General features: G+C 38.7%; 1 protein-coding gene across 12 annotated transcripts in view; it reads left to right on the top strand.

Moving 5' to 3' along the window:
- The window catches only part of SORCS2 (sortilin related VPS10 domain containing receptor 2), a 544,650-nt gene that overhangs the window by 287,960 nt on the left and 229,606 nt on the right, over window positions 1–27,084 (top strand). For all 12 annotated transcript variants that reach the window (XM_066996540.1, XM_066996538.1, XM_066996537.1 and 9 more), the window contains exon 3: window positions 22,803–22,902. In XM_066996540.1, the coding sequence (XP_066852641.1) occupies window positions 22,803–22,902 (100 nt within the window). The remainder of the gene's footprint in view (window positions 1–22,802; window positions 22,903–27,084) is intronic.

Below are 27,084 nucleotides of genomic sequence, written 5' to 3'. Positions count from 1 at the left end.
ACAATAAATTATTTCCTTTGTTGTAGCGCATATCTCTTGTGAGTACAATGCTAGAATTATAACGTAAATTTTTAATATCCAATCCTGAGCACTGAAGTCAATGGAAACTTGGCACATAGGATGATGAGATTATCAGTTTAAATTCAGCAAAAAGCGTGTAAATGCTATTGCTTTACTTGGTCATTTTCCATGAAGTAGTTTAGGAATATCGAGTTCTTTATTTTTCTCCAAAGATTTTGATAGCCTGCTTAAAAAGAAAAAGTTAAAAAAAATAAAAAATAAAAAAATCTAGGGGATCATAAAAGAAACCCTACAGAGTAGATGCAGAACTGGTCTGAGAACTTTCTTAGCAAGACTCATTACTGCTTCACTGGGAAAACAGAGAAGTGAAATGAATAGGATTCTCTAGAGATCTGCTTGTGTTCAGGGTCAATCAATTTTTATTAGTGACCTGGCTGATGGAATAGGCATCATATATATGTCAAGGAGTCTGAAGGGCTTGTAAGTATCTTGGAAGGCAAAATTAGAATTCAAAATGATCTTGACAAACTGAGGAAATGATCTGGGTAAAGAGAGGGGATTAATTAGTGGGTATAAGTGTATGGGTATAAGTGTAAACTATTGCATTTCAACAGGAATTGCCAACTTTACAGGTACTAATGTTGTGGACAACTTACAGGAATAAAAATTGGGTATTACAGAAACACAAATTGAACTGCAGTCGTGTCCTAGTGATGCACAAAAGCCAAACTTCATGCTGGAAATATACATATCTGAGTTTAAATGCAGAAGATGTGAAGATGTCCTTTTGGTCAGTTCAGCTTCAAATTTCCCCGAGTGGGTCTGGAGAAGAGCATTGGGAATGATGGAGGATCTAAAATGTGTTCTGTGACAAAGACCAAAAAAAAAATGTGACTTATGTGTTTTAAAGAAGAGTAGTAAATGAGAGATTTGGTAACAGCCCTCAAATATGTTAAAAAAAAAAAAAATCAGCAAAAAGGATACAGTCTCCACATGCATAGTGCTAGATGATGCAATTTAGAAATTAGGGAAGACTTTACAGAATAATATGCTGTTTGGATTATTTGCCTGAGGAGGTTATAAAATCCTCATTACCAGAGGTTAATAAATATATAAACCAACATCTGTTAGGGATGACAGAGATATGATTCACCAGCCTTGGCTGCAGTGGAAGTAGAGTAGTCTTCTTTTGGAGAAACTTGCAATTCTGTTTTTTGGTTTTCTAAGAGGTTTTGTTTGTTTGTTTTGTGATTATAAGGACAAACTGCTTTTATCTGATTTTATCTGCTCTGATATCTTGATGGTAAATAAAATATAATGTTAGTGTTATGACACTTTTTTTAAGTGTTAGATTTATTTTGATTACTACTGTGACCTCCTGAAAGCAGTAATTTGGAAAACACAAAACTGTTAATGGGCTGCATAGGCACATTAGTCTATTTGGGATTAGACTTTATTTCTAGCTTCAGCAGAAGTTCTTACAATAAAGCAGAATTTGGCTCTTTGTCTTTGGTCTTATTCATACAGATGCGGTGTTACAAGTGGTATGAAACTTGTATGGAAAGTAGCATAAAATAATACTGGAAAGTAGCATAACATCACAGAGAGGAATAACTTTAGTAGCATCTGATGAGGATTTGGGATCCTGTTGATGAGGATTCTGTTTCTTTTGTTCTCGCTTTCCCATCCAGAGATGGACATAGCACAACAGGCAGGGCTCCAGGTGTTGTTTAATGTAGGACATCTGAGTTAATCCTTTGTAGAGGTGAGCGGTCACCAGAAATCCCACAGACTGAAAGCCATTCTGCTTGCTCCCAGTACCTTTCATCCTATGATTTTAGAAAAACAAAACAAAAATGCAATCAACTAACCAACAAGTAATTTCAAGTTGGGGTGAGTATACATAGAACAGAATCAGCTCAGGAGCCTGGACCCAGCCAAAGCCTGATGTTGCATTGCTAAGAATAAATTCCAGAGCTCTGGAAGACCATCCTTCAGCATGGACTGTGCCCCAGTAAGTGTGTACAAACCATGCTCTGCATCCAGGTACCTTAGTAAGGACACCATAAAACACTTACTTGCTAGAGAAAGCAAGTTTTTGATCCTCAGAGGTGTGGATCACATCATTGTGGATTACGAGTGTGCTGGAAACTGGTGTTTCAGTCCATAAAATAGATCCATAATTAAGTAATGGAAGGATAAAGAGCTAAAACATTTTTACTGAGAAAAAAAAAATAGAAAAAAGATATTTTCCCATCAGTTGTATACAACAGTGAAATATTTATAGGCACTGTGATAGAAAATTGGAATCCTAACAGCAAACTGCAACTTATACTTGAATCGAGAAGCTGCTTTTTTATTTTTCATGCTTTGCATGTGTTCACATTTCTGTCCAAATGTATTTTCAATTCCTTTTGTTACCTTAAATATCATCCATCTTTTAGATTTTGAAGAACAGACACAAGGCTCTTTTGTTCTGAATTGCCACATTGCTTCATGGTTTTATCCTGTCACATAGCAGCAAACACTTAGCTGCATTAGCTGGCTTAGAGCATCGTGCAAAGTTCTACAGGAATTTGATACTGTACACAGATGTCAGCTCCACTGTAAAGGTAAAGCACTGAAACCTGATCCCATTATAACTGAACTCAATCTCAATGCTTGCTGTCATTTAAAAATAAAAAAAAAAATCTGTCAATGGCTGTAGTAATAACAGCAGCCCACTGCAGCTCCTCAAGGTTGTGAGCATTGCCAGATGAGAGTTGGAATTTGGTTTATATGATTGTTGTATGATTGTTGTGTTGTACAATGATTACCACTTGAAAACACTTTCATATATGAACACTCTCCATATGTATGTGAAGAAGAGGAGCCAAGATGTGTTTGTGGTACTGACTGATGACATTGGTAATTTTCTGTAGTGAAATCAAATTTTTATGAAAGCTGGAGCATTCCAAACTACATTAGAACATGAAATTCCAAGGTTAAGACTGAATTCAGGATGTTTCTGAGTGGTGAAACATTGCCAAAAAGGCACAAGTGTGCACCAGATGAAGAAACCCTTGTTCTGTAGACCTTGAACTGCTCTGCCTGCACTCTTCTGCTGAGTTTGACTCGAGTTTCTGAGAAGAAACAAATGCGCTTCGATTATGACAATAACTTTTAGTTTAGCATGGAATAACTTCTCAGTTAAATGATTCTTAACAACTTGGATAAGTAGAGTTTAGGAGGAAAGTTATTTTTATGAATGCTCTACATATTGAATACAATAGGAAAGTAACAGTTACAGGATACACTTTTTTGAAGTGCTCTTTAGAGCATTAATTGTTATTTATAAAGTATGTTATTCCCTATTGGCATGGTTAGTGGTAGCTAGTAGACAAATAGGACAACACTGGAATATCTGCTTGGCTCTGGAGGAGTAAGTGGCTTTTCTCTGGAACGCACAGTGGCTCTGGCTCCTGTGATAACCCAAGAAGGGCTGCTGTCAGTAGGTCTTCTCTGCTGCAAGTTCTTCCAAGCTCCTACATGCACTTAGTGGGGCATTTAACAGAATCAGTACTGCTAGTAGTTACTACTACAGGCTTTATGGAATGTAATGCAAATTCCAGTTTTTGTACTGCCGGTTTTTGAAACCAATTTCTGGCAATATTCCCTGCAATGCAGAACCTGTTAGCAAAACCAAGGGCAGGAATGGTAGCATTCCTCTCATACTGAGGTTTAAATGAAAAGCCAAATAATACCATTGTAGAATCAGAGGAGTCTCTATGGCCATTAATTTTCCCTTGGAAATCTTCCCTATATTTCAGTGTGTTTGAGGTTGTGATTGAATTTGGTTTCAAACAGGAAGCATATGGCAGTGGGCTGGGGAACTGGGACATTGCTGAGATACAGAACATGCAAAAGAAGCCACACAAGTAATTGAATCACTTGTTATGGTTGAGTAGAGCAGCAGAAAATTGCGAGTTTTCTGTGAATATTAGCTCACATTTGAAAATTATTTCATTTCAATCCTGTCTAGACCTATCTTGTGTTCATTTCCTACAAATAGGCTTCAGCAAATGGTAGGATTTGCCAAATCAATACACTTAAAGTATGCATTCCAAAATACTCCAGGATGGTAACTGGAGTTTATAATCACAAATGCTCAGAAGGGAAGCCTGATTCTGTAAGTCACAGCCGATCAGGCAAAAACTAACTCAACATGTTACCTTATGTTCTATCAGAGCTCATGTATCTTCATCAAACACAGCTAAGAAGCTACAGATCAAGAATTCCTTTACAAATAATGACACGTATTGTTTATTTTTCACATAATTTACAAACAGAAAAGACATTTTTTTGAATAAATACTAGAATGCAACATTCAGTAATATTCTTGTGTATTGGGAAGTATTTAGTGCTCATATGCATAGAAAACACAAGTCTCGATTCCAAGCATTTTACTTTTTATTACAGGCTTGGAGGGTGGATTGTCTTCTACCACTCAGCATCTCTTCCTTTCTTGTGTACATCTTTGTAGAATATTTACCATATTCAGAAAAGGCAATTTGCCTGACCGTTCTCAGGGCTTTTCCTTTTCTCTCTTATAATAGAAACTAGGGTGGTGAGGGTGGTAAGTGAATTTGGAGAGGATAGGCTAAATCCAGAGTAAGTAAATGGAGATAACACAGTAAAATAAGCAGACTACTGTAGATTTAAATGAACAATTTTCCAGCCATCTGTCATGTTTTTCTCTGCAGAATTGATGGCAGGGTACCAAAACTGTACAGTAGTTAGTGATAGCTGTTAGAGGTATCTGTACAATGCCTTTATGTAGTGGTTCACAAACAGTGAGGATAGATCGCTGGTGATCTCTAAGTTTGTGGGCAATGCATCACAGATAATCTGTGGAAATACATTGCAGGTATGCTATTTTCAATTGGAAATGTAAAGCATAGTGGTATTTGAAATATTCTGACAGATGCACTTATCCGAAGTTTTTGGAACCACTTGCCAAAAGACAAATGGACTTAAGGCACTTTTCTTCTCTTCCCTGAGATGGGACAGTAAATTGAAATCAAGCACTGATATGCTAAAATAGCACATAATAGAAAATTCCAAAGCAAATACAAATAGGTCTTCTCATCCATGTGCCAAGGATGCCTGACTTTGCTATCAATACTGTCAGTGATGCTCTACCTGCAATTTAGATGAAATCTGTGCTTAGCATGCCCAGCTTTCAAAATAAGGAATAATGCATTTTTCTTCCCTTGCTGACACTATACACAGAGTCTTCTGTAATCACAGTGAAAAGATAAGAATAAAATGGGGGAAAAAAAAAAGAACAGTAGCAAAAACCAATGCTATTCTGATGGGGAAAAGGCAAAGAAAAGATAGGTATAAAAGGAAGATTGTATGTATAATTGGTGCTGTGATGTTAATTTGAAAAGCAATTACTAAAGGTCAGCTATCTCCAAAGGCAAACTTTGCTCTGCCTCTCATGGACTTGTAGGATGCGGGGAGAGGAGGGGGACCAAAAGCAAGAGGCTTACAGGAAGTTACAAGTAGGAATGGGGTGGGAAGCAGAAGGTAGCTGATAATATTTTTCCCCTAGAGAGACATTAGGTCTTTTCATAAAGAAATCACATACGCTTCTAGTTATCATGTACCTAACAGTATGGCTTATTTACTACATCTTCAAGGCACAGAATGCTCCGTTCCTGTTTTGTTATACCTCTGCCTTTGTGTAACCACTGTGCTAGCAATGGAGGAACAGTGCAACTAATTCCCTCCCACGTTATTCTGTGGCATTTGGCACATTTACTAACAAACACAACATCTTATTTTTTCCCTCAATTCTATACCTAAAAACTTGAAGAGGCAATTGTAAAGCATGAAATTGAAGCCTGAATATCTACATTCAGTATGCGTAACTCGAGCTGTATTTTCTTTCAGATATTGCATTAAAATATGACATAAATATTCTTCTTTTGTTTCCTTTTGCACTTGACAGAATGTGCATTTAAATCTGAGAGTCTGAATGTGGTGTTATTTATTATTGTAGTTGTTGTTATTTAGTAAAGCCACAGAAATGAAATTGTGAGTAAACAAAGCATCATAATAGGCACAACTCATAGTTTGCTCATAAAGTATTTGTTGCATTAGTTCAACTCTATTGTTTGGTTTGAAATTAATTACATTTTGAATACCAGTGTGAATAACTTATTGGTTTGGAATCACTTGAAATTTCTTATCAATACATTAGCTAATATCCCTTACTTACAATTTGCATTCTTAACAGAATAAGAGACTCAAAGCAACATCTTATTCAACCTTTTAATAATCATTTACAACTTCCTGTGATCATATGGTAGTTACCTTCACTTTTATGTCCTTCAGTGTCTTAGAGGCAACAGGTATCAATATGGTTCTATTTTTTATGCTTTGTGGCAAAAGCAGAAGCTTCAACGTCTTACAAAGTTTGAAGGCTTTTGAGGAATCTGAAGCTCAGTTGTGTTAAATGTACATCTATCTATGTAAATAAGTGAAATGTTAGAAGAATCTGAGGTAGATGCAAAAACTAAACCCAGGAAAAAAAATGGAATCTGCAAGTGCTAATCAAAATGCTGTCCACACATAGCTGCTGAATAGGCCATATATGGCCAATACAAATACAGGTGTGACGTGACTGTTCATTGTTCCACCAGATTAGTCAGTTCCTGAAGACAAAGCATTAATGTTTGAGGACAATTTCTCTATTTCTCTGGGATTTCATGGGTCACCTGATTATCATATTTTGTATTATTCTTACTAATCTCATGCTGTACAGTAGATGAAATTGTGAGAAAGTAAACATGAGGAGTGCAACTATATTGGAGAGAGTTGGAACTAAAGAACACTTTTCCTCCTGAGATACTTATGCAGCAAAGCAAAGGGTCTTTAACAAATACAAGAAAAAGAAATTGCTTTTTTTTTTTTTGTGTGTGTGTGTGTAATATTGCTAAGTAAAATGAGAAGGATTTCCTTCCTCCCTCCTTAAACCAATCTGTCTCATTTTCATGCATCTGAACTGCAGGAATAGAGTCCCCAGTGTTAGTGACAGAGGAACAAATAGCCCCCTTTTTATGCATTGGCCATAATGATGAAATAATACATCATCAGATAGGCTGCTTCTCAAATTTTCCCAAAGTTTGCTCAATAACAAGTGACTCAGCTTTTTGGGTTCTGTAGATGTTTCTGGAAAGGGTTTTGTATTTCTTAAGTCCTCTGTCTGTTAGTATAGCTTTTTTCTTGTTACATAATGTGGTCTGTGTTTGGCCTCAAAAAATAATGTTCTTCAATAACAAAAAGAAAACCCACAAAGAATAAAAAGTGGCTTAAGAATTGCTGTACTTGTCCTTAATCATAAAGTGGAATAATGAAGTTTGTCTTGCTTAAAGTACATTACAGATGACCCTACTGTCCTAACTCGTTTACTATTATTAGATCTTTTCAAACCTGAAAAGTGCTGACATCTTGTCATTAATACTCTTGTAAATTCTGAAGTAAACAGATTTCAAAGACACTCAACTGTTAGTGTGAAGACAAGGTCAAAGAGTTGAATGACAAGTCCTCCTGGTACAATAAGACTACCCATCAATCAGTTTTACTAGCAACTTCTTAATAAAGAAAAGAGAACTGAACGTGACGAAATAATATCTTTAAAAATGTATGTGCATGATGTCCATTTTGGTATCCTTGGACTAGTAGTTAATGAAGAACTAATGTCAACTGTTACATATGATCTAGAAATATGGCAGTCTATTGTAGAAGAACCCTTTCTGCAGTTGAAAACTGCTCAAAGGGATCTTGTCAAAGTCTTAAAGTGAAATTCATAAATAGAAAAAATCTATTGTGTCAAATCTTTCTTTTCTATTGTATTGCTGCTAGAAGATATATTAAAGTAACTAAAATAAGTAAGATGGGTAGATTTTATCTAAGAATTATCAAATTTTAGTAGTGGTCACTCAAGGATGGTAATTTACTACCTTAAAAGTAATTTTCTTTCAGTTATTAAATATGCTTTTGTATGAGCATGCAAGCTATGCTGTCAAGGCATATGGCAAATACATAGCTCAGAAGTTAGGTCATTTTCCAATAACTTTCTGTTGAAAGTTTTTAGAACTTTTTAGCCTGCTCAGTGGTGCAACTGTGTTTCCTCTCCCTAAATTTTCAATGGCATTGATTCTGTAGGATTAGATATTGCAGATAGTGATAAGTGATAATGTTAACTACAGCCAATCTACCAGTTTAACAGTAGGACAATATCTAAATTTAGACAGATGACCCTAGAAGAAGGAATTCCCCTTTTCAATAAGTAAATGTATAGGAACAACAAAATTATGATTCAGATCTCTCATTTTTATTAGCATAGGATAATAAAAATTAGACAAAATACAAAGTGCCTACATGTGAAATGACTTCAGAAGCATTCAACATGAAGGTATTATGTCTTTAAGATGTGTTGCAAAGCTTTTTCAGCTGGTCATTATCTCAATGGTGATGATAAGAGTTTGTCTCAATAAAAAGAAAAGAATAGGAAGTTCATATCTGGAGATTCAGTCTGATTCAGGAGAAGAGAAAAAAAAACACCCTCTGTCCTTGAAATTAAACACTGGAAGAGATCTTTGGTAAACATGGTGCAATTCTGTGGGTCTGCTGCAGATTTCCTGCATGACATTAAGCTTTTTCCTCTTATGCTAACCCCTCTGGTTCCCCAAAGGCTTAACAGTATTTATCTTTCATTAGATTACTTGGTAAGCTTTTCAAGATATAGTGTAGTCTTTCCCACATCTATACAGGGCCTTCCAAGCGAGAGCCCATCTCTGAACTGGAGGCTCTTCAGACAATGAATGAAAAAGTAATGAATAGTAAGTGAAAATTACTGGGAATCCTAAGTGATTCCTTTTATTAAAATGAAAATGAAGTACTTTGCCTGCTCAGTGGAAAGAATGGATATATAACATTTCTGCAGACATACAGATTTTCCCCAGTTTCATTTTTGTGTTCTGTAACCGTATAATTTTGGTTCTGGTGTACATGTAGACCAGTGTCGAACATCCTTGCTGCCCTCCTTTCTTGTCTTATAATTAACTGCAAGGCTCGACGGTTGTTGTCTGCTTTTAATTAGCTCAAGATCTGCTGTTATAGTTAGTGCTTGGAAAATACCATGAAGATTGGAAGTGGTCATGTGAAGAGACTAATTACAGGAATTATAATGCCCCTCAGGCACGTTTCCTGACATAAATGACTGAGCAAAGTAATTGTCGCTTCCAGTTTTGGTAAACATTTGGGGCAGCTGTGAAGCCATTGTACTTTTTTTGTTTGTTTGTTTTAAAGTATTGAAGAGTTTGGTTGTGAAAGATGCCTCTTGTTTTAACTGAGTGATATCTTGAAGTTTTCATATTGATAATCTGGATCGGTACGGCCAATTTGTTTTAATAGTATTTAACAAGATCGCAAGTCAACAAGTAGAAATACATATGATTTCTGTGCATAATGCTCATAACATCACTTTCTTCTCAAAAAGAGTAAAGTGCAGTTCTGTGGTCCAGAGGGAATTCTCACATAAGGATCTGTTTTATTTCCTATAAGATCTCAGTAACATTCACTACAAGTGCTATACAGGTTTACAGAATGTCAGAGGTGGGGCTAGAGTATTTTTTTGATTTCTTTCTGACCAGTGTTACTTCAGTGAAAATCCAAGACTTTTCAAGAAGTTTATTTATTTATTTATTTTTTATTTACACTGCACTTACAAATATTACTTGTAAAATAGAATACTAATTTACTGATTTGGTGTTGGTGCTCACTTATATCATGGCAGCATTCGAGCTACCATTTCTGTTGGAAATGCAAATATACAGTTTTTGCCCCAGGTCTTCTGTTGTGAAGTTAGAGGTAGATGCTCTTTTATTGCTTTCCAAGTGATGTATAAAAAGTACTTAATAAATATGCCTGGTGGGACTAGTGGCTAGCATTTGCGATCTGTACATACATTTGTAGATGAGTAGCATTGTGCTGAACTTTCACTGCTTTACCACGTTAAAAGAAAAAAAAAAAAGCTTTCATTGGGCAAAAACACTTGTTTTTTGGGTAAACTCTTCTTACCAGGCCAGACAGCCTGTAGACAAAGATATTTTTGTCCCACTTGGTCAGGTTGTTCTCATCTCTTTCTAGTAGTCCTTGATCACTGAAGAGGATCAAGATATTATTTCATGCATGAGAAAGAGCAGCAGGGATTAATAAGTGGAAAAACACACACAACAACAAAACACCTCACAGATTCACAGATTTTTCTAGGTTGGAAGAGACCTCAAGATCATCGAGTCCAACCTCCGACCTAACACTAAGTACTCCACTAAACCATGTCCCTAAGCTCTACATCTAAACGTCTTTTAAAGACCTCCCTAAAACTCCCCTGTCGCAACTTTAGCCCATTCCCCCTCGTCCTGTCACCAGGCACGTGGGAGAATAGACCAACCCCCACCTCTCTACAGCCTCCTTTCAGGTAACTGTAGAGAGCGATGAGGTCGCCCCTGAGCCTCCTCTTCTCCAGGCTGAACAAGCCCAGCTCCCTCAGCCGCTCCTCGTAAGACTTGTTCTCCAGACCCCTCACAAGCTTGGTCGCCCTTCTCTGGACTCGCTCGAGCACGTCCATGTCCTTCCTGTAGCGAGGGGCCCAAAACTGAACACAGTACTCGAGGTGCAGCCTCACCAGAGCCGAGTACAGGGGCACAATCACTTCCCTCGACCTGCTGGCCACACTGCTTCTTATACAGGCCAGGATGCTGTTGGCCTTCTTGGCCACCTGGGCACACTGCTGGCTCATATTCAGCCGACTATCCACCAATACTCCCAGGTCCTTCTCGGCCAGGCAGCTTTCCAGCCACTCATCTCCCAGCCTGTAGCTCTGCTTGGGGTTGTTACGCCCCAGGTGCAGGACCCGGCACTTGGCCTTGTTGAACTTCATGCAGTTGACCTCAGCCCATCGCTCCAGCCTATGCAGATCCTCCTGCAGAGCCTTCCTGCCCTCGAGCAGATCGACACACGCACTTAGCTTGGTGTCATCTGCAAACTTACTGAGGGTGCACTGGACGCCCTCATCCAGATCATCAATAAAGATATTAAAGAGGACCGGCCCCAGTACCGAGCCCTGGGGGACTCCACTAGTGACCGGCCTCCAACCAGATTTGACTCCATTCACCACAACTCTCTGGGCCCGGCCATCCAGCCAGTTTCTAACCCAGCGAAGCGTACACCAGTCCAAGCCCCGAGCAGCCAGTTTCTCGAGGAGAATGTTGTGGGGAACGGTGTCAAAAGCCTTACTGAGGTCAAGGTAGACCACGTCCACAGCCTTTCCCTCATCCACCAAGCGCGTCACTTGGTCATAGAAGGAGATCAGGTTCGTCAAGCAGGACCTGCCTTTCATAAACCCATGCTGACTGGGCCTGATCGCCTGCTTGCCCTGCAAGTGCCGCGTGATGACCCTCAAGATAATCTGCTCCATGAGCTTCCCCGGCACTGAGGTCAAACTGACAGGCCTATAGTTCCCCGGGTCTGCCCTGCGGCCCTTCTTATAGATAGGCGTCACATTGGCTAGCCGCCAGTCAACCGGGACCTCCCCCGATAGCCAGGACTGCCGATAAATGATGGAAAGCGGCTCGGCCAGCTCCTCCGCCAGTTCTCTCAGTACCCTCGGGTGGATCCCATCCGGCCCCATCGACTTGCGCACATCCAAGCTCCGTAGCAGGTCGCCAACCATTTCCTCATGGATAGCGAAGGCCACATCCAGCTCCACACCTCAGCACCATATCTGCCACATCCCAGATCCAAGGCCTGACAAGCAGCAAAACGCCCTAGACAGTAGCTCAGTGAAGCAGATGGGGGCCCCCAGCCACTGCAGTGGGGAGTCTTCAACTACTTTCACCTGCCACTTCCTCCTGGAGCTGCTGCGTGCTGAGACACAGGCAGCAAAATGCGTTGATGGATGCTGCTTCCAGGGCACTGAAGGTGTTCTGTGGTCATAGCCCTGTAAATGGAGGTAGAGCTGTCCTCCATGTTGTGCCAGGACTCACCAGCTTCCAACCTTCGTCATCATAGGAGGAGGATTCAGGCTCTTGTACCTGCAGTGTCTCAGGATCCCATGGATCTCCTTCCCATCACTGTGGATGCTGTGAAGGCTGCTGACTTACATCTGCGGCTCTTCACTTGATGACCCAGAACCTCCACCAACACAGAGCTCCTGCAGGGAAGGAGGCCATCTGCTGCCCCCAGCCCCAGTGAGAGACCCGAGACACCCCTGCAGCCCTCGACCAGCAGAGCTGCATTACCTCCCAGCAGCTTCATCTGACCTTGAGTGGTAGATGCTAGGGGAAGCAGGGCAACACGTAATAATCCTCACTCCTTCAAAAAGAGCTTATTTTTACATGCAGGGTCACTTTTTTTTTTTTTTTTTTCTCTTCCTGATCTCCCTGAATGTCAGACAAGAGTGTGATTGAAGTTTTCAGCTCCTTGAGTGCTTTGTGTTACTTTAAAGGTAGAGAGTTAATCTTATTCTGTGGGGGTTGTTTTCACTTGCATTTGAAATTACATGGCAACAGTTTATAGTGGACTGAGCTTCTGTTAAGAGCAGTTAGTCATCATCAAGTGAACAAATGTATTAGCGTGTCACCCTGGCATGTATCAACCCACTCTCCTGTAAAGCACCACGTCAGCTGTGAATGCACTCTTAGCGTGACTTTCTTTTTACAAAATAGATCCAACATGGCATGTATGCAGAACGCAACCTCTGCCAAGGATCGTCTCCTTTCTGTTTTATTTTTAGAACATTAATTATCATGGTATGGAAGCACGGTAGATTCATCTGAAAGTGTTAATGGCCGTAAAATCGCCTGCTTCCTGTACTTGTTGCTATGAAGTGTAATCTTCTCAGTTTGGAAACTCCTATGTAAATGCGTCTATTTGTCTTCGGGTTCTGTTTCCTAGCAAACTGTGATGCAGTGCAAAATGTGCTGCATTTGCTGTGGCTAGCCCTTGTAATCTGTCTGCATAATTTATGGGAACACTTCACTGCACCTTCTGCTGCTAATGGTCTCTTGGAGTCCTGCAGAAAAGGTTGGTTCTGCCTTCTAATTTTAAGAGCCATGATGGTGGCACTGTTTGTGTCTTTTCTGGATCTATTTTGGATTTATGTCTGGCCAAGGCTTTGGAAGAGCTGCTATAAAAGCAGAAACATCTGCTGGGGTTTTATGTTCTGCTGGCTTGCCAAGTTCAACAGCAGGCCAAACTACAGCTGATGGGCCCGGCCCTCCCCAGGTGTCACTGCAGTTACAGGAGAATGACTGCAGGGGAAATTTGGCTGCTGAAAAACTCTACACAAAATAAATATAGAAAGGCTTCAGCAATTGTAGAAAGCAATTAGGAGATTACGACTGGGCTCATTAGCAAGTAAAAGAAACAAATCCTACCGAAGTGGTAGTGAGCATCCAAATTCCCCCGGTCGCCCCGGTGAGTGACTGCGGCCTCCCAAGGTGTGCTTCTCTGTCAGTAACTGCACATGTAAGCACTGCGCTCAGCAAAGCAGTTCAGGTGGCACAGACACACCGTGATTTTAATGGCTGTTAAGAAAACTTCATCTTGCTTAACTGTCTGGACATTTTTGTGACTTCATGTACATCACCGCAGCCATTGGGCCTACGTGGGTGAGGCAGGCGGTGCTTTTGATACAGGCAGTGAACTCCTATGGTAGGAGAGGGATTCAAAATGATGCCTTAAAATTTCTTGTAGAGGTTTTGTTCCTGCAGCAATTTTAATAACTTACAATAATCACTCCTTTAACAATGGAGACGTAGGAACTGATATCCTACATGAACTTGTACTCCATCTGGACACTGTCCAGCCTCGATTCACGATGTGTGCAAGCAGATTCAGAGCAGCATGCCAGATAAACCCACAAGAGATGACTGTGTGGGACTTGGTAAGTCTTTAATACACTCATCATAAGGCGTGACACCTTACAGTGTCTATTTATCTGTATTTACTGACTGGTTGAGGATATTTTCATTCTGTTCATAAACATGCCCAGTTACCCCCTGTGCTCTGCCAGGCATTTGGCTTCAGCGGCAGAGTAACAGTCAAATCCCTGACAAAACATTGACTTATTTACCTTTTTATAAAGTGCTACAACCTGTTTGTGTAAAGTGCTCACTGCTCCCCTCACTGAGAGCAATCATAAAGCCGAGGTCAGCACATTAGGAGGAAAAGTCAAAACTTCTATAAATTGAGTCAAAACTTCTATAAATTGAGTCAAAGAAGAGTTCCACATACAGAAGGTTCAGTAGCCAACCATTATAGTTGGCAGAGCCCATTACTAGAGGAATACGTAATCACATGCAAATATGCACATACAATTATTAAAAGATTATCAGTTCTTTTTTAATTTCCTAAGTGTTCTTGTTGCAGCTGGATCTCTCCAGCGATTACAAGAAATTTTGTATTCTGGTCTGAAAGCACAAAGCCAAATTCTGTCGTCTCATACATCCCAACATCCTTATTGCCTTCCAAGGAGCTGCCTTGCCTGACTCATATTAGGAGAATAAAGTTGTTTCAGAAATATTTCAGCTGTGTGTACTGGTTTAAATAAAAGCCCTGGACTGTGGGAAATACCTAGTATTTTTCCATGATGGAGAACTGTAAAGTTTCTTGCAAACCTTGAGAAAATGTTCTTAAACCAACCTAAGTTTGCCCAAAGAACATAAGTATGTCAGATGAGAAATTTTCCTTGGTAATTACTTTTTTTTTTTTTCAATCACAGCAGTCATAAAAGAGGAATTGTACTGAAAATGATCTAAGGATGTTTCTGCTTTTGGCAATCTTGGTAGTAAACATGATTTTCAAAAATTGTGCTTTAGCACCAATGGCTTTTATTCCTTGTTTCTTTTCTCTAAATTGTCAACAAACATTCTTTTTCTCAAAATCGGTGGAAGAAATTTAATAATATATAGGAAGTAATGTATTCATTTCTTTTTTAGGTAGTAACGTAATAGTTAAGTGAAGCCACTTTTTTCAATACAGTACCCTCAGAAATAATAAACTGAGGTTGTAAAGGAAAGCCTTTTTATTAAAAAATATATACCTAATAGTAAAATTCTTCCTGTGTTCTAATCCAGGCAGTATTTTTATGATATGAAAGAAAATAAATTAATATTAATAATTTTTGTATCGCTGTATTGAGTTATCAGTTCTGCTGTTTTATTTATGTTTCTAATATGCCAGAGCTGTTTCTCAGCAGCAACCCCCTCAAACCCTCTCTTAAGTACTCCACTCCTTGCTGAGACCTGCTAATGCAATGCTGGATTTGCAGCTACTGAAACTAAATCTACACAGGACTGTTTCTTAGAATAAATGTTTGTTCACTAACAGTTAGTTACGTGATATGCTGAATTCAGTGAAGAAGGTGTGGTAAGAAAGCTTTCTGTATTTTCCACCATTTCATTCTCATTTTCTACTTACGTATTTAGGCAACTACAAGTATTTGAGGGAGTGAGTTGTTAACAGGATTATTGAAATGAATGAGGTTAAAAATAAATGTTCAAAAACTATAATTTGGATGTGGATCATTTCAGTTGCCTTGTTTCTAGCAGGACAAAATGGCTGGGGGTAGATTGGTGGGGATTTTTAAGGTGTCCCCCAGAGATGTCTGCATTCTTCAGTGACTGCATCACGAGGGCTGTGTGTGCTCCTGCTGGCCCCAGCCCAGCTTGGGTTGCAAAGGTAGAAAGGAAGAAGTAATGAGATTTTACTTTTGTGATTTGTATCCTTGTATCCCTGTTTTCCTGGATGTGTCTCGTCTCCTTTGTCACTGCAACACTACATGTTATATGGTTGAGTGGATTCCTCACAAATATGATGTACGGTGAGTGTGGCTACAGACTATATCCCCTAATACGTGCCCATCAATGGCTTCTGTGCCTTGGTGATTGAATTGATACACCAAGGCAGTAGTTTCAAAATAGATGTCCTACTTAAACTAACAATTTCTGGGAGAAAAGGTGGTGATTGCAGCTAATAGAAGCTAATGCAGTGTTGTGGAGGCCAGTAAAATATGAAGTCTAATTATTGGAGCTGTGCAGCAAAGTAATGAGGAGCTTAGAAATGTAACTGATAAGGAGCTCGATAATAGGCTAATGAGCAGGATGTTTGTGGTATATTGAAGGACTAATGAAGGGCTACAAAAGATAACTGTGGTGGTGTACAATGAGTGTATGCAAAGCAGGAATATTTAAATACAGCCCTAAAAGATACGTAGTATATATTGAAGACACAGTTCTGCTTACTACTGGAGTTTAAGTGTGTGCAAATGTTTACATTGTACAGAACAAGTAGGTTGGTTGTAACTAATAATCAAATAAAAATACATGGATAAATGCAATGACAGAAGGTACCAGTAAGAGAAAACCTGATGCAATATGTAAATAAAGAAGAATCGGTGCTTAAATTTCTGTGCCAGATTTCTCTGCCAAATAACACCCCATACATACACGGTTTACTTGCGACCTTCCATGTTCCCTCATAAGAACCTGTCAGTGATTCTTGTACTGTGGTAAGCTTTGTGTCTGGGTAACTGAGACAGAATAGTTCCTGGAAAGGGTGGGCTTGGAAATACTTTCTGCAGAGGTAAGTATTGCAGCATCACGGTGGAAAGTTGTAGCCTGACATGCCAGTATGGGTAAGCCAGACCAGGTCTGCATCGTGGAGCACACTGTCAGCCCCTTAGGGGTGAAGCTAATGTGTCACGTTGTTTAGAGTTTGTCTTTGATTTTTAAGCGCATTGCAAAACAAGGCAGCATCCTATTCCTCATTTTGAAGTTAGTAACTATAGTCCCTGGGGAAGGACATGTCTTGCTAAAGTGACCCAGCAGGCTAATCCTTACTTTTATTACTGGCTACAGAGGACTTTTTCCCTCTCAGAGCAGATGGTTGAGTAAGGTGTATTTTAAACATTGAGTACAAGTCCAGTGCTAGAAGTAATGACTGTTTGATCCTCCTTGAGTTCTCACTGGATATGAATGCAGTTGTTCAGTGTTTTGTTTTATTCTGTGGCTTTTTTGGAGGCAGTGTTTTACAGTCAAATATGAATATATATTTACAGATTGCTGAAAAGCCTCTGCAAATAGCTGCTTGTCTTTTATTGTGCTTGCATGTAGTGACTGGGACTGTAGGACTGTTCTTGTGCATGTAATATTTGTAATAATGGGAGGGAATCTCTGTAAGTATATAAATGCTGGGTTGCACCATCTTCTCATCAGAGCACTACAGAGGAGTTCACTTTAGCCAAAAAGGCTGTTGTGATAATCCACATTTCTTTAAAATCTGGCTACTGTTATCAATAAAGGATTGATAAATAAAACCAGGATAAGTTCATCCTCACAGTGCATATGAAAAATAAAAATAAAAAAGTAAACTATATATATTGCCTAAATTTGAAGTGGGTGAACTGTTTATCTGTTAGCTCTTGACTGCACTGTTGATTGTTTAGTGTAAAACTGGATTAAGTCAAAGAAACATTTCTATAACTTCTCTATTTCTGAGAGGAAAAATATCATGTAACTTCAAAAAGGCTCAACTTTTCTGGAAAGCCTCAGACTGAAATACTTACACAGAGCTGGTAGCTGATGAGTAATCTGCTAATTGGATTGCTAGCATTCATACTCTTGTATAGCTGTTGAAGAAACTTTCATCTGCATGAATTCCTAAATAGGTGAGTCAGGTATTGGAACTCAACCATTACAATGTGTTTCTACTGTGAAGAAAGGTGGGTTTTTTTTGGTGTGTGTGCGTGTGTGTGTGAATGATGTAAATACTGGATTGTTCTTGTGACCAAAGCAAGGGGAAGGAAAGAAGATGTGCAGTACAATCTGGAAAAGATTTAGGTGGGAAGAAGTCTAGTGAGTGTTATGAACAGATCCACTCGTCCTTGATACTGTAATGTGTATCTCAACTGAATCTTTTTTTTTTCCAAAAATGTATCAATAATCTACAGCAGCAGATCTTTCCTATGCATTTTTTTTTTTTTTTAACAAGTGCTTTCTTTTTATTTGGCTAGTTAACTAATTTGTGAATTATCTGAAACTTCTTTATTGTTGTATTCCAGGATTTTCAAATAATAGAGATTGTACAGTATATCTCATTTGGCTAAAATAGTTTTTGAGTTAATCTTCAAGGAGGAAAAGTAGAGGAAATCTGATCCACGTATGTGCTAACTGTTCCAGCCATAGTCCCTCTCTTCAATTCACTAAAAGGAGGAGAGGAGAGGAGAGGAGAGGAGAGGAGAGGAGAGGAGAGGAGAGGAAAGGAAAGGAAAGGAAAGGAAAGGAAAGGAAAGGAAAGGAAAGGAAAGGAAAGGAAAGGAAAGGAAAGGAAAGGAAAGGAGCATTTTCAGTTGGCGTTTTCTTTTACTATTAAATTTTACTTGGAATTTTGCAATTTTGACCTCTCAAAATTTTTTCCTTAACATCTAACTATCTACATTTTAATATGTTTGTTATAGCTATTTTTCTATATACTTGTAAATACCATCTGGAAAAACAACTAACACTAGCAGTAATACTGAATCGTAAGTGTGAGTCATCAGTGGAGAGCTCTATAATGATAGTGAAGTTTAGACAGGCAAACATTTGTTTTGTGTCTCTTTTGGTATCTGTTAAATTTCTTCTTCTTTCTCAATACTTCTGTTAAAAGATGTCAAGACTCAGAGTTTAGGTACAGTTCCAAATTATATTAGGCATAGATTTATTTCAGCTCAAGTATAAGAAAGATACATTTTTAAAGACAAGATCCAAATTTCTCCACAGTTTAGGCAGTTTTGAGTGTTCCCCCCCATCATTTCTCTACCAGTTGGAAGCTTTCCCAACTATAGTCTGAACTCACAGCATTAAAACATGATAAAAAGCCATCATTCTGTCTGTGCTGTAATATCGTTTGATTTTGACGATTGCTATTTCAACACACTGTTATTAGAGTGGCAAGTGACTTTTCCTTAAAAAAAAAAAAAAAGAAAAAAAGAAAAAAAAGAGAAAAAAATTAAAAAAAGAAGAAGAATGGCACGTATTTCAGCAGAGGCATACTTTCAAAGAAGCTGTTACCTAGCAGTAGGGCCTGTCAGGCTGTGTGATGTCTGCATCTGTACGTGAATAATCACATAGTTTCAGCACCTGATGGTTCTGCCTGTCAGGAATGGCCCATCACCAAAGTACAGAAAGATGTTTTTCTTATGAGTCCTCCACTTTACTGAGTTTTGCTGTACTAAGAAACATCCACACAATCTGTAGCCCTTAGTGTACACGCGGATAAGGAAGAAGCACATGTGGATAGCTTGCTGTATCCGCTGGAATGTCTCACAGAAGAGAAAATAGTCACTAGCTGGATCCAGATCACTCGGAGCTGCAGTCAGGCCCATGTTTAAGAATTCAACCTTTACGCTTCTTGCTCAGGTTTATGGAGTTCTGCTGTTGTGCTTCCAATGCAAATAAACCATGCTATGGAAGGATTTTTCTTTTTACTCTTCCTATCAGTTGCATGTGTATCCTCTTTGCATTTTACCTTGAAAATATCTTTTCATGAATTTTCAGGAAGGAAAGAGAATACTTTTTTTTTTTCTTTTTTTTCTGATAAACACAGATTTGTGTTTTGTTTACTTTCTCTACTTTACACTTACCACAAGCTTGGTTTTTAGCGCACACAAAAAAAAGTCATTCTATGACTGGAAGAGAGTAAAGGGCTCCTCCTCTCCTGAATTTGGTACAAAACATGTTTTGTATTGCTGCTTATTATATTTCCAAAGCAGGCATACTCTGAGATCCCAGAATTTATCCTCCCCAACCCTATAGCCGACTTATTACAGGGACTTTGTTAATAAAACGTTAACTCTTTATATATTCACAGGCAGGAACTTGGAACTTATATCTAAAATAAAAATTTGTGGTGACCTGTGTTCTCTGGATTAAAGCAAAATTGGAAGACCAACTGATTTTTTTGGAAAGAGCTTCCCTTGAACGATGTCCTTGAGCTATGTCCTCTTGTACGTAGATGTCTCAAGGAGTAGCTGGCATTCCTGGGTTCCCTCAAGGCAAGGTCACAGTAAAAAAACAGTCTGAATAAATTTCCCTATTGATCCACAGATCTTCTGCCAATCTGAGTCTTCCTGCTTGGGCATGGTGCACCTGTATGGATATATATTAGCTTGTTTTAGCATGTTGAAATTGGAATTCCTTTTATTTTTTCCTGATTTTTTCCCCTTGAGATAGCTAATTTGTATGAGAAAATAATTTTGACTAGAGTTGTTCTACCTTTATCTGAAAATACTTTTGTTAATTTAGTGTACTCTTTTTGTCACAACTTTATTATTTCTTTGTAGTAACTTTTATAAGTCATAATAGTTAGAACAGGAAGTTTTAGACTGGATTTTTTAATCTTTAAAATGGCTTATCCTCTTCAGGCTTCCTGCCTGTACTGCTCTCATACCTTGATACGGTTGCTGTCACCATCACTCCTGTGGTGTCACTCTCCAGTGGTCCCATTGTATTAATCCTGGAATTGCCTCTTCAAAGTAAATTGGATCATCTCTGAGGTTCAGAGAATTATTTCAGGATTTTATTACTGGGCAAGCTGCTGACCTGATATTCTTTCCTCAAAGAGAATATACCAGGCTTTGTTTCCAGCATAGATACTTGTTGTGTGTGATTTCAGTACATCTGGCTGAAGTCAGTATTTTGGTCTTTCCTTTAATTTCTTTTCTGTCAAACACCTCTGGCAAAATCAGTTTAGCACCATCCATCCTATTCTCCTGAGAATTTTAATTAGCTCCGTGCTGAATACCCACTGCAGTGCAATTGTGTGTGTTTGATTTCTACATAATTATTTGTCAAAACTGAATTGCTATGATTATGTTAACTTCTGTAATGCATTGTTGTGTATCTGCAGACCAAACAACATTATGGGAAAAAAAAAAAAAAAAAGGATTGCATTTGTTCAGACATCACTATAAAAGAGGTATGATCTCAACCTTGGGCTGTGGGTATGGTCTGTGTGTCACAGTCATTTTTTTGACTGGTAGAGAGGAAAGAAAAATAAGGTAAATATGATCTGCTCTTTACTTGATGTGCCTTTGGGACTGATCCAGACGTACCATTCTGTGCCTCGTATGTTTGATGATGCCAGAGACATAAAAACTAATCCAAGACCACAGCTACAGGTTCTTGCAACATGTGGGCAGCTGGATGTGTGATAGTAAAATAGCCATCTCTGGCTTCATATCATGTGTACTCTGACTTAAGTGATGTTCTTGGTGGGATGGGGACACAGGGAGATGGAGGCCAGGTGCACTTCTGCAGGCAGGTGGCCCCTTGGGGACCATTCTGCTTTATGTAGCTTGAAGGAGATCTTCGGCTCTGAGCCACCTGTCAAGGACATGGTTAGCCAGGGATTTGTTATCTCCCTTTTCACTCTTGCTGTATGCAGTCATGCCTTTGAATTTCAGCAATAACTCACCTGGGCAGGGGATATGCAACAACAGAGCCTGCTGAGGAGCAATGAAAATGTGAGAATGGTGACGTGGGGCAGAAATCAGTTATAGGCAGTCCTCAGTGTCACGCTGGGAAGGACCAAGGTTTCATTGTGATTCCCTTGGATAACCTGGATAAGAGAGTTGTTGCATGTTCCCACATGTTGGAATAACCCAGGGGTACCTGACAGGGCACCTTCACTCCTGGCTTTTGACAAAGAGTGTTATTCCACTGAAGCAAAGGGAACATGGAGTGGGAATCCACCCAGCAACTCTCTGTCCTAGGGAAGGCTTCTTAGTAGAGAAAGGGACAGGTGCCTTAGATGAGTCTCCTTCCAAATGAGAAGGGAAAATATGGAGAGACCATATGGTGCAATTTGATCCTGTACAGAACAAATGAAGGTTCATCCACAGTGATTTAATTTTGGATGCGACTTGCTTTGAGTTTTGCTTATTAACATTTTGCTAAACTAATGTTGTTGTTTTTATACTAGACTTCGCAGTTGCAGGTACCTAAAACAGATTCCATTTCTTGCTGTCAGTTTTTCAGGAATACAAGGCAATTTCTGCTTGTGCTTGCATTTGTTACATTCATAGCTTTGTGTGGAAGACATATTGATGGTCAAGAACTTACTTTGTTTTTATTTATTCAGAACTGTAATGATCCTCTGAAAAAGAGCTTGAGGAGTGGATACCTTTGTCAAGTCTAATGCCTTCCAGATCTCAGGCCAAATTGTTCTTTTATGCAACACCAGGCACTGAAATTAGCTTTTCTTTTTCCACATAGCTGAGCAGGTGCTGTTAGTACTCACATACAAGCCTTTGCTCTGCCTAGCAGTTTTTTTGCGACTTGTGGGTGGTGATGGAAAGGTATATATTTTGTGCTTCTCTTACTGCACAGGGTAGTGTCAGGATGAAAGCTAGCACTGCACAGACCTGTGAAATACAGGCAAGACTAGCAATGTTTTTTCAGACCTCGAAAAATATTCTTACAGAGGCAGGTTTCTTTTAGTATCTAATGAGCAATGAAAAGAACAAAAGGATGGCAGAGAAGCATTGAAAATGGATAGTTAGTGCTACAAAGCATGCATGTATGTTTTTGTTTGTTTGTTTGTTGTGTTTGTTTTTTGCTTTCCTAAAGAGTTTCCATGCTGAAGCCTTTAGAGGAAAACACTTACAGGTGTTTGATTTCTTTCAGGTCCTCAGATTTTGGGACGTTATACACAAAGTTGAATCTGCAGCCTGGGATTGCCACTGTTATTGACAATTTCTACATTTGTCCCACCAACAAAAAGAAGGTATGTGGTAAAAAAAAAATGACATTTTATAATGCAATGGAGACTCTACGACTATGTGAAATGTGTTTTATTAGCTTGTAAAATATAGGGGAATGTTTTTCACAAAGTTGCTGGTCACCTTAGGTACATTTGTGACATATGCAAGTGGGATATTTATTCTTGCTGAATAGTATAGAAGGGGAAAAGGCCTTGAAGGACTATGAAAACTTTTGAGGCCGTTGACTTCTGGAAATGAAGCTTCCATGGAATTTTCCCCAGGAAGAGAAAAGCAACCTCTGTAGGTTTTCACACATCCACACAAATTCTGGGACTAGCATTCAACCTCTTTATCCTTCATACACAATTTAAAAGTCCTTTTGGATGTTTCTGAGTATAAAGTATAGGGATTGGACAGGCTGTCATTGAGAATGATGTTTACCCTGTGCAAAACCTTAATTAAAAAACAAACCCCACCTCTCCTTGGACCTATTTTTTAAAAAACATGTTCCTACATCATTACTGAACCAAAAAGCTTTTCAATGTACCTAGGAAGATTAAGTGGACTTTATAAGTGAGAGTGAAATCGACCCATTGAGTGTATTTAGAATGGATGTTATATTAGAAGTGGCAAGAAGAATGATTATGAGAAAAAAAACAATAACAAGCCTTCTAAGTCTGCAAAATGCTTGTGATTTAAACTGCAGGAATTGTGAAATACGTTGTGAATAGCACAAGCACAGTAGGTCTTTCATGAAATAAGAACTTTCTCTTGATAGGGACCTATTAGCTACAGTGTAATACAGAAGAATTGATTTCATGCAGAGGCCACGATTGGAAGGACAATTTTAGTTGTGTTTATCTGTCTGTTCTGTTTAATCAAAAATCAGTAGAATTTGTTGAGACTGCCTGGATGATTAAGTACATATTTTATTTCTCTCGCAATTGTGACTGGAGTTTTTGTGACCAAGCTATGCTATTCCCTGGTAATATATTTTTAATCTGCTACAAAGTCAGATTTTTTTTTTTTTATTTTTTCTTGGAGTGGAACTACTACCAAGCACAAAGTTTCTGTGCACTGTCTGTGTTGGAGCTAAAATTTGCTGATGATTTCAGGTCCAAAAAGAATCAACAAAGCTTCATCCATTTTCAGTTTCCGGATTGGAAGCTGAAAGTATGAGAAAGATGACAGCTCTGTGGAGAATTTTTCCCAGTATAAAAGCCTACAGAAGCATGTCAGTGCCTGTGTGATTGTGCCAGTTGTCTGGCAAAATGGTAAGATGACTGCTGAATTTCAAGCCTGAAGATAGATGTTTACAAAAAATCTCATGTTAACCCGGTCTTAAAAAAAAAAAAACAACACTATTTTCTGCTCAAGGCAACTTGAAGTCCTTAGAGATACATATCTGGCTTAGTAAATTGATATTGTATTGCAATCCACTGGTTATAGAGAATGCTTTTGTTGTTAGTCATTAAATACACTATTTTTATGCTGTTTTGTTTTTCTGAAGATGATGTTCGATAGTATATGAACAACAAAAACAGAAGAACAGAAGGATTTCTAGGGACTGTAAATTATGCCAGAAGAAGATATATGTATACGTGCAGATGTACACACATACATGGTACAAAAAAACGTGAAAGCACTGGAGTCAAACAGTGTAGCCAACATCTTCAAACTTGGCTTGGAGGTGGTGTGGTCACACATATCAAGTAAGCAGAAAGTCTCCGTGTCATAAGAACTTTGTCAGTTGAAATGGCAACTTTTCTGGTGTTGGACATATGATTAGGATAAAATGACTAATGTCTGATTTCACAGAAATCATTTGGAAAGATGGAAGAAAATTTCTCCCTACCGTCCATTTCAGGACAAATGCACTAGGGTGTAAGAAAACATTTACATCTCAGACTTTCTTTTCTGAGCTGAGAAAAAGTTTCAAGTTTTGACTTTTTACTGATATTACTAGACTTCAGATCACCGTGGTGTGGGTTTTCTTCAGCAAGTTCACATCTTTTGAAATGTGCTGAAAATGGGAGCTGTGCTGGAGTGCTGACTGTGCTTACTGGCATTGAGCGTGCACTTAAATTTACGGGATAAGTAGTCCCATGCTACCAGTTAGCATTTAGAGACCGGGAATATGCATGAAAGCAAAGATAAAAGACATTGATGGGGATATTTTGAATACTTTGCATATTAAGCACTATTCCGTGCTTTCATTTTGTTTACCTATTGTAGATCTCATCTGTGGAAGAACTGATACTGCATATATAATGCTCATCTTTTACAACTCAATGTCATCAGTGCTTTAATCTCACCTGAATTTAGGCGTTCTGTCAAGTCCCCTCCCTCTGTAGTCAATAGAAAAGCTTGGATACCTCCAGGCAATTCATCCTGTTAAAGTCATAGATTATTATACATATGAGAATAAGACTGAATGGTCTTGTGGAGGTTGCTGTAAAAGATTTTGTGACTCTAATGGGTCTGCAGTGAGTCTCACTGCAGCTTCCTACAAAGAGAAATGAAGAGACGGAAAATAGTTTTTGGTTTGGAATGTTATTAAATGAAATATTTGCTAGAAGGCTCCAGTCTAGTTCTTGGATTGACATTATTTCTTCAGTTTATCTCTGCCTATATACCAGCTCCTGGAAGGCCTTAGAATTTCACTCAATGGGGCTGCAGTCTGTGAGGTGTAATTTTATACCATAAAGACTAATGGACTTGTAAGTGAGCTTTATAAAGAAAATGTGAAATTATACTGGAAATTTTTGGATCCTGTGAATTGCTCATTTGTACTTTCTTAAGACGAAAAAAACACCTTAATTCTTATCTTCCCAACACCATTGTTTAAGAAGTTAAAATTCCACAGAATCATAATGCTGTTTATGATGAAGTGCATTCGCAAGTTCAGAGGTTAGAACCACATCCTTTTCACGCAGTGCTCCATGGAAAAGTGATTGTATTTCTAAATAAAAATATAATAATTTTACAAGGTAAGCTATAGGAATGCTGGGGACTTTCAAGTAGCTGGTGGAAGGAAGGAAGTCAATTTACAAACCCCACTGAATGCATCCAAAGAAGTGACGTGTTCCTTTTCTATGTTACTCTTCTGTGAGTGGGTTGTGATTAATACTGTTCATAGGTCTGCAAGAAGAATCAGTATAGAATTGTATCAAGGTTATGTCTACACAGTCTTTTGTAGGTGGTTCTTGTTCTGCCTGAATGCAGCAGAACTCTGATGTAAAAATTGTGTTGCTGTGGTTATCACAGGACTCAACCTATGAAACCCAGTTTTGACAAGAAACGATGACAAACATCTGAGGGTAGAGCTTTAGGGTGTTTTGCATTACTCTGAATGAACCTTTCTGATGAAATCATGGCATCGGGGTGTGAGCTGTGACTCTTCTGGTTGTGAATCAGAACTGAACTGCAGTCAGCCAGCAGCACAAGAAGACATTCACACCTACATGCAAAAGCTTCTGTAGGCTCACCCTGAATAGCTGTGAAACAATGGAGTAATAGGAGAGGTCACACTAATTAAAAGTTCACACTTCCTGAGGATGCATTATTTGCTTTGTATTCTGGCTGCTTTTAGCATAGTAGTAATCTGCAACCAAAGACAGGGAAACTATTAATCACATTTTTCTGCCATGGTTTTGGAAAGTTATAAGGTAATGTGGGTGAGATCTCTTACGCGTTCTCTCTGACAGTAACTTCTGCATATAAACTAATTTTTCATTGATCTGTGACATAAAATACCCTTAGTTTATGCAGGCCTTGAAGTGCTGTGCATTGATAAGGGATGTTCTTGCACTTGAAACAACAGAAACAACTTTGCAGTAATTACTCTATGCTGATAGCATCAAACATTGCAGGCTTTCTAGAATGTACCATGTGGAGAAAACAATTTGATCTGTATCCTCTGATTTTTTATTTTTATTTTTTCAACAAACCAGAATGATAATTATGCTTATGAAGTGATGCACACAGTTCACGGAATACAGAATTATGTTTTCCATAGTGTCATTCTGGAGTCAGATAAACAAAGTAAATTTTTTTTCCTATAGAAGACAAAAATTAGCAGAAGTCACATTCACTGAGCTAAATTAACAACAGAACATATAACATTTTTATAGGTCGTACATGTTGTTGGGTGTAGAAGTTACATATTTATTTTAAATCTGCTTTTATAATATTGCTGGACAGGA

Source organism: Anser cygnoides, chromosome 4, assembly GCF_040182565.1.
Source record: "Anser cygnoides isolate HZ-2024a breed goose chromosome 4, Taihu_goose_T2T_genome, whole genome shotgun sequence".
Taxonomy (NCBI): Eukaryota; Metazoa; Chordata; class Aves; order Anseriformes; family Anatidae; genus Anser; species Anser cygnoides.
Note: the sequence above shows the minus strand (reverse complement) of the source record. Positions and strands in the feature narration are given on the sequence as shown.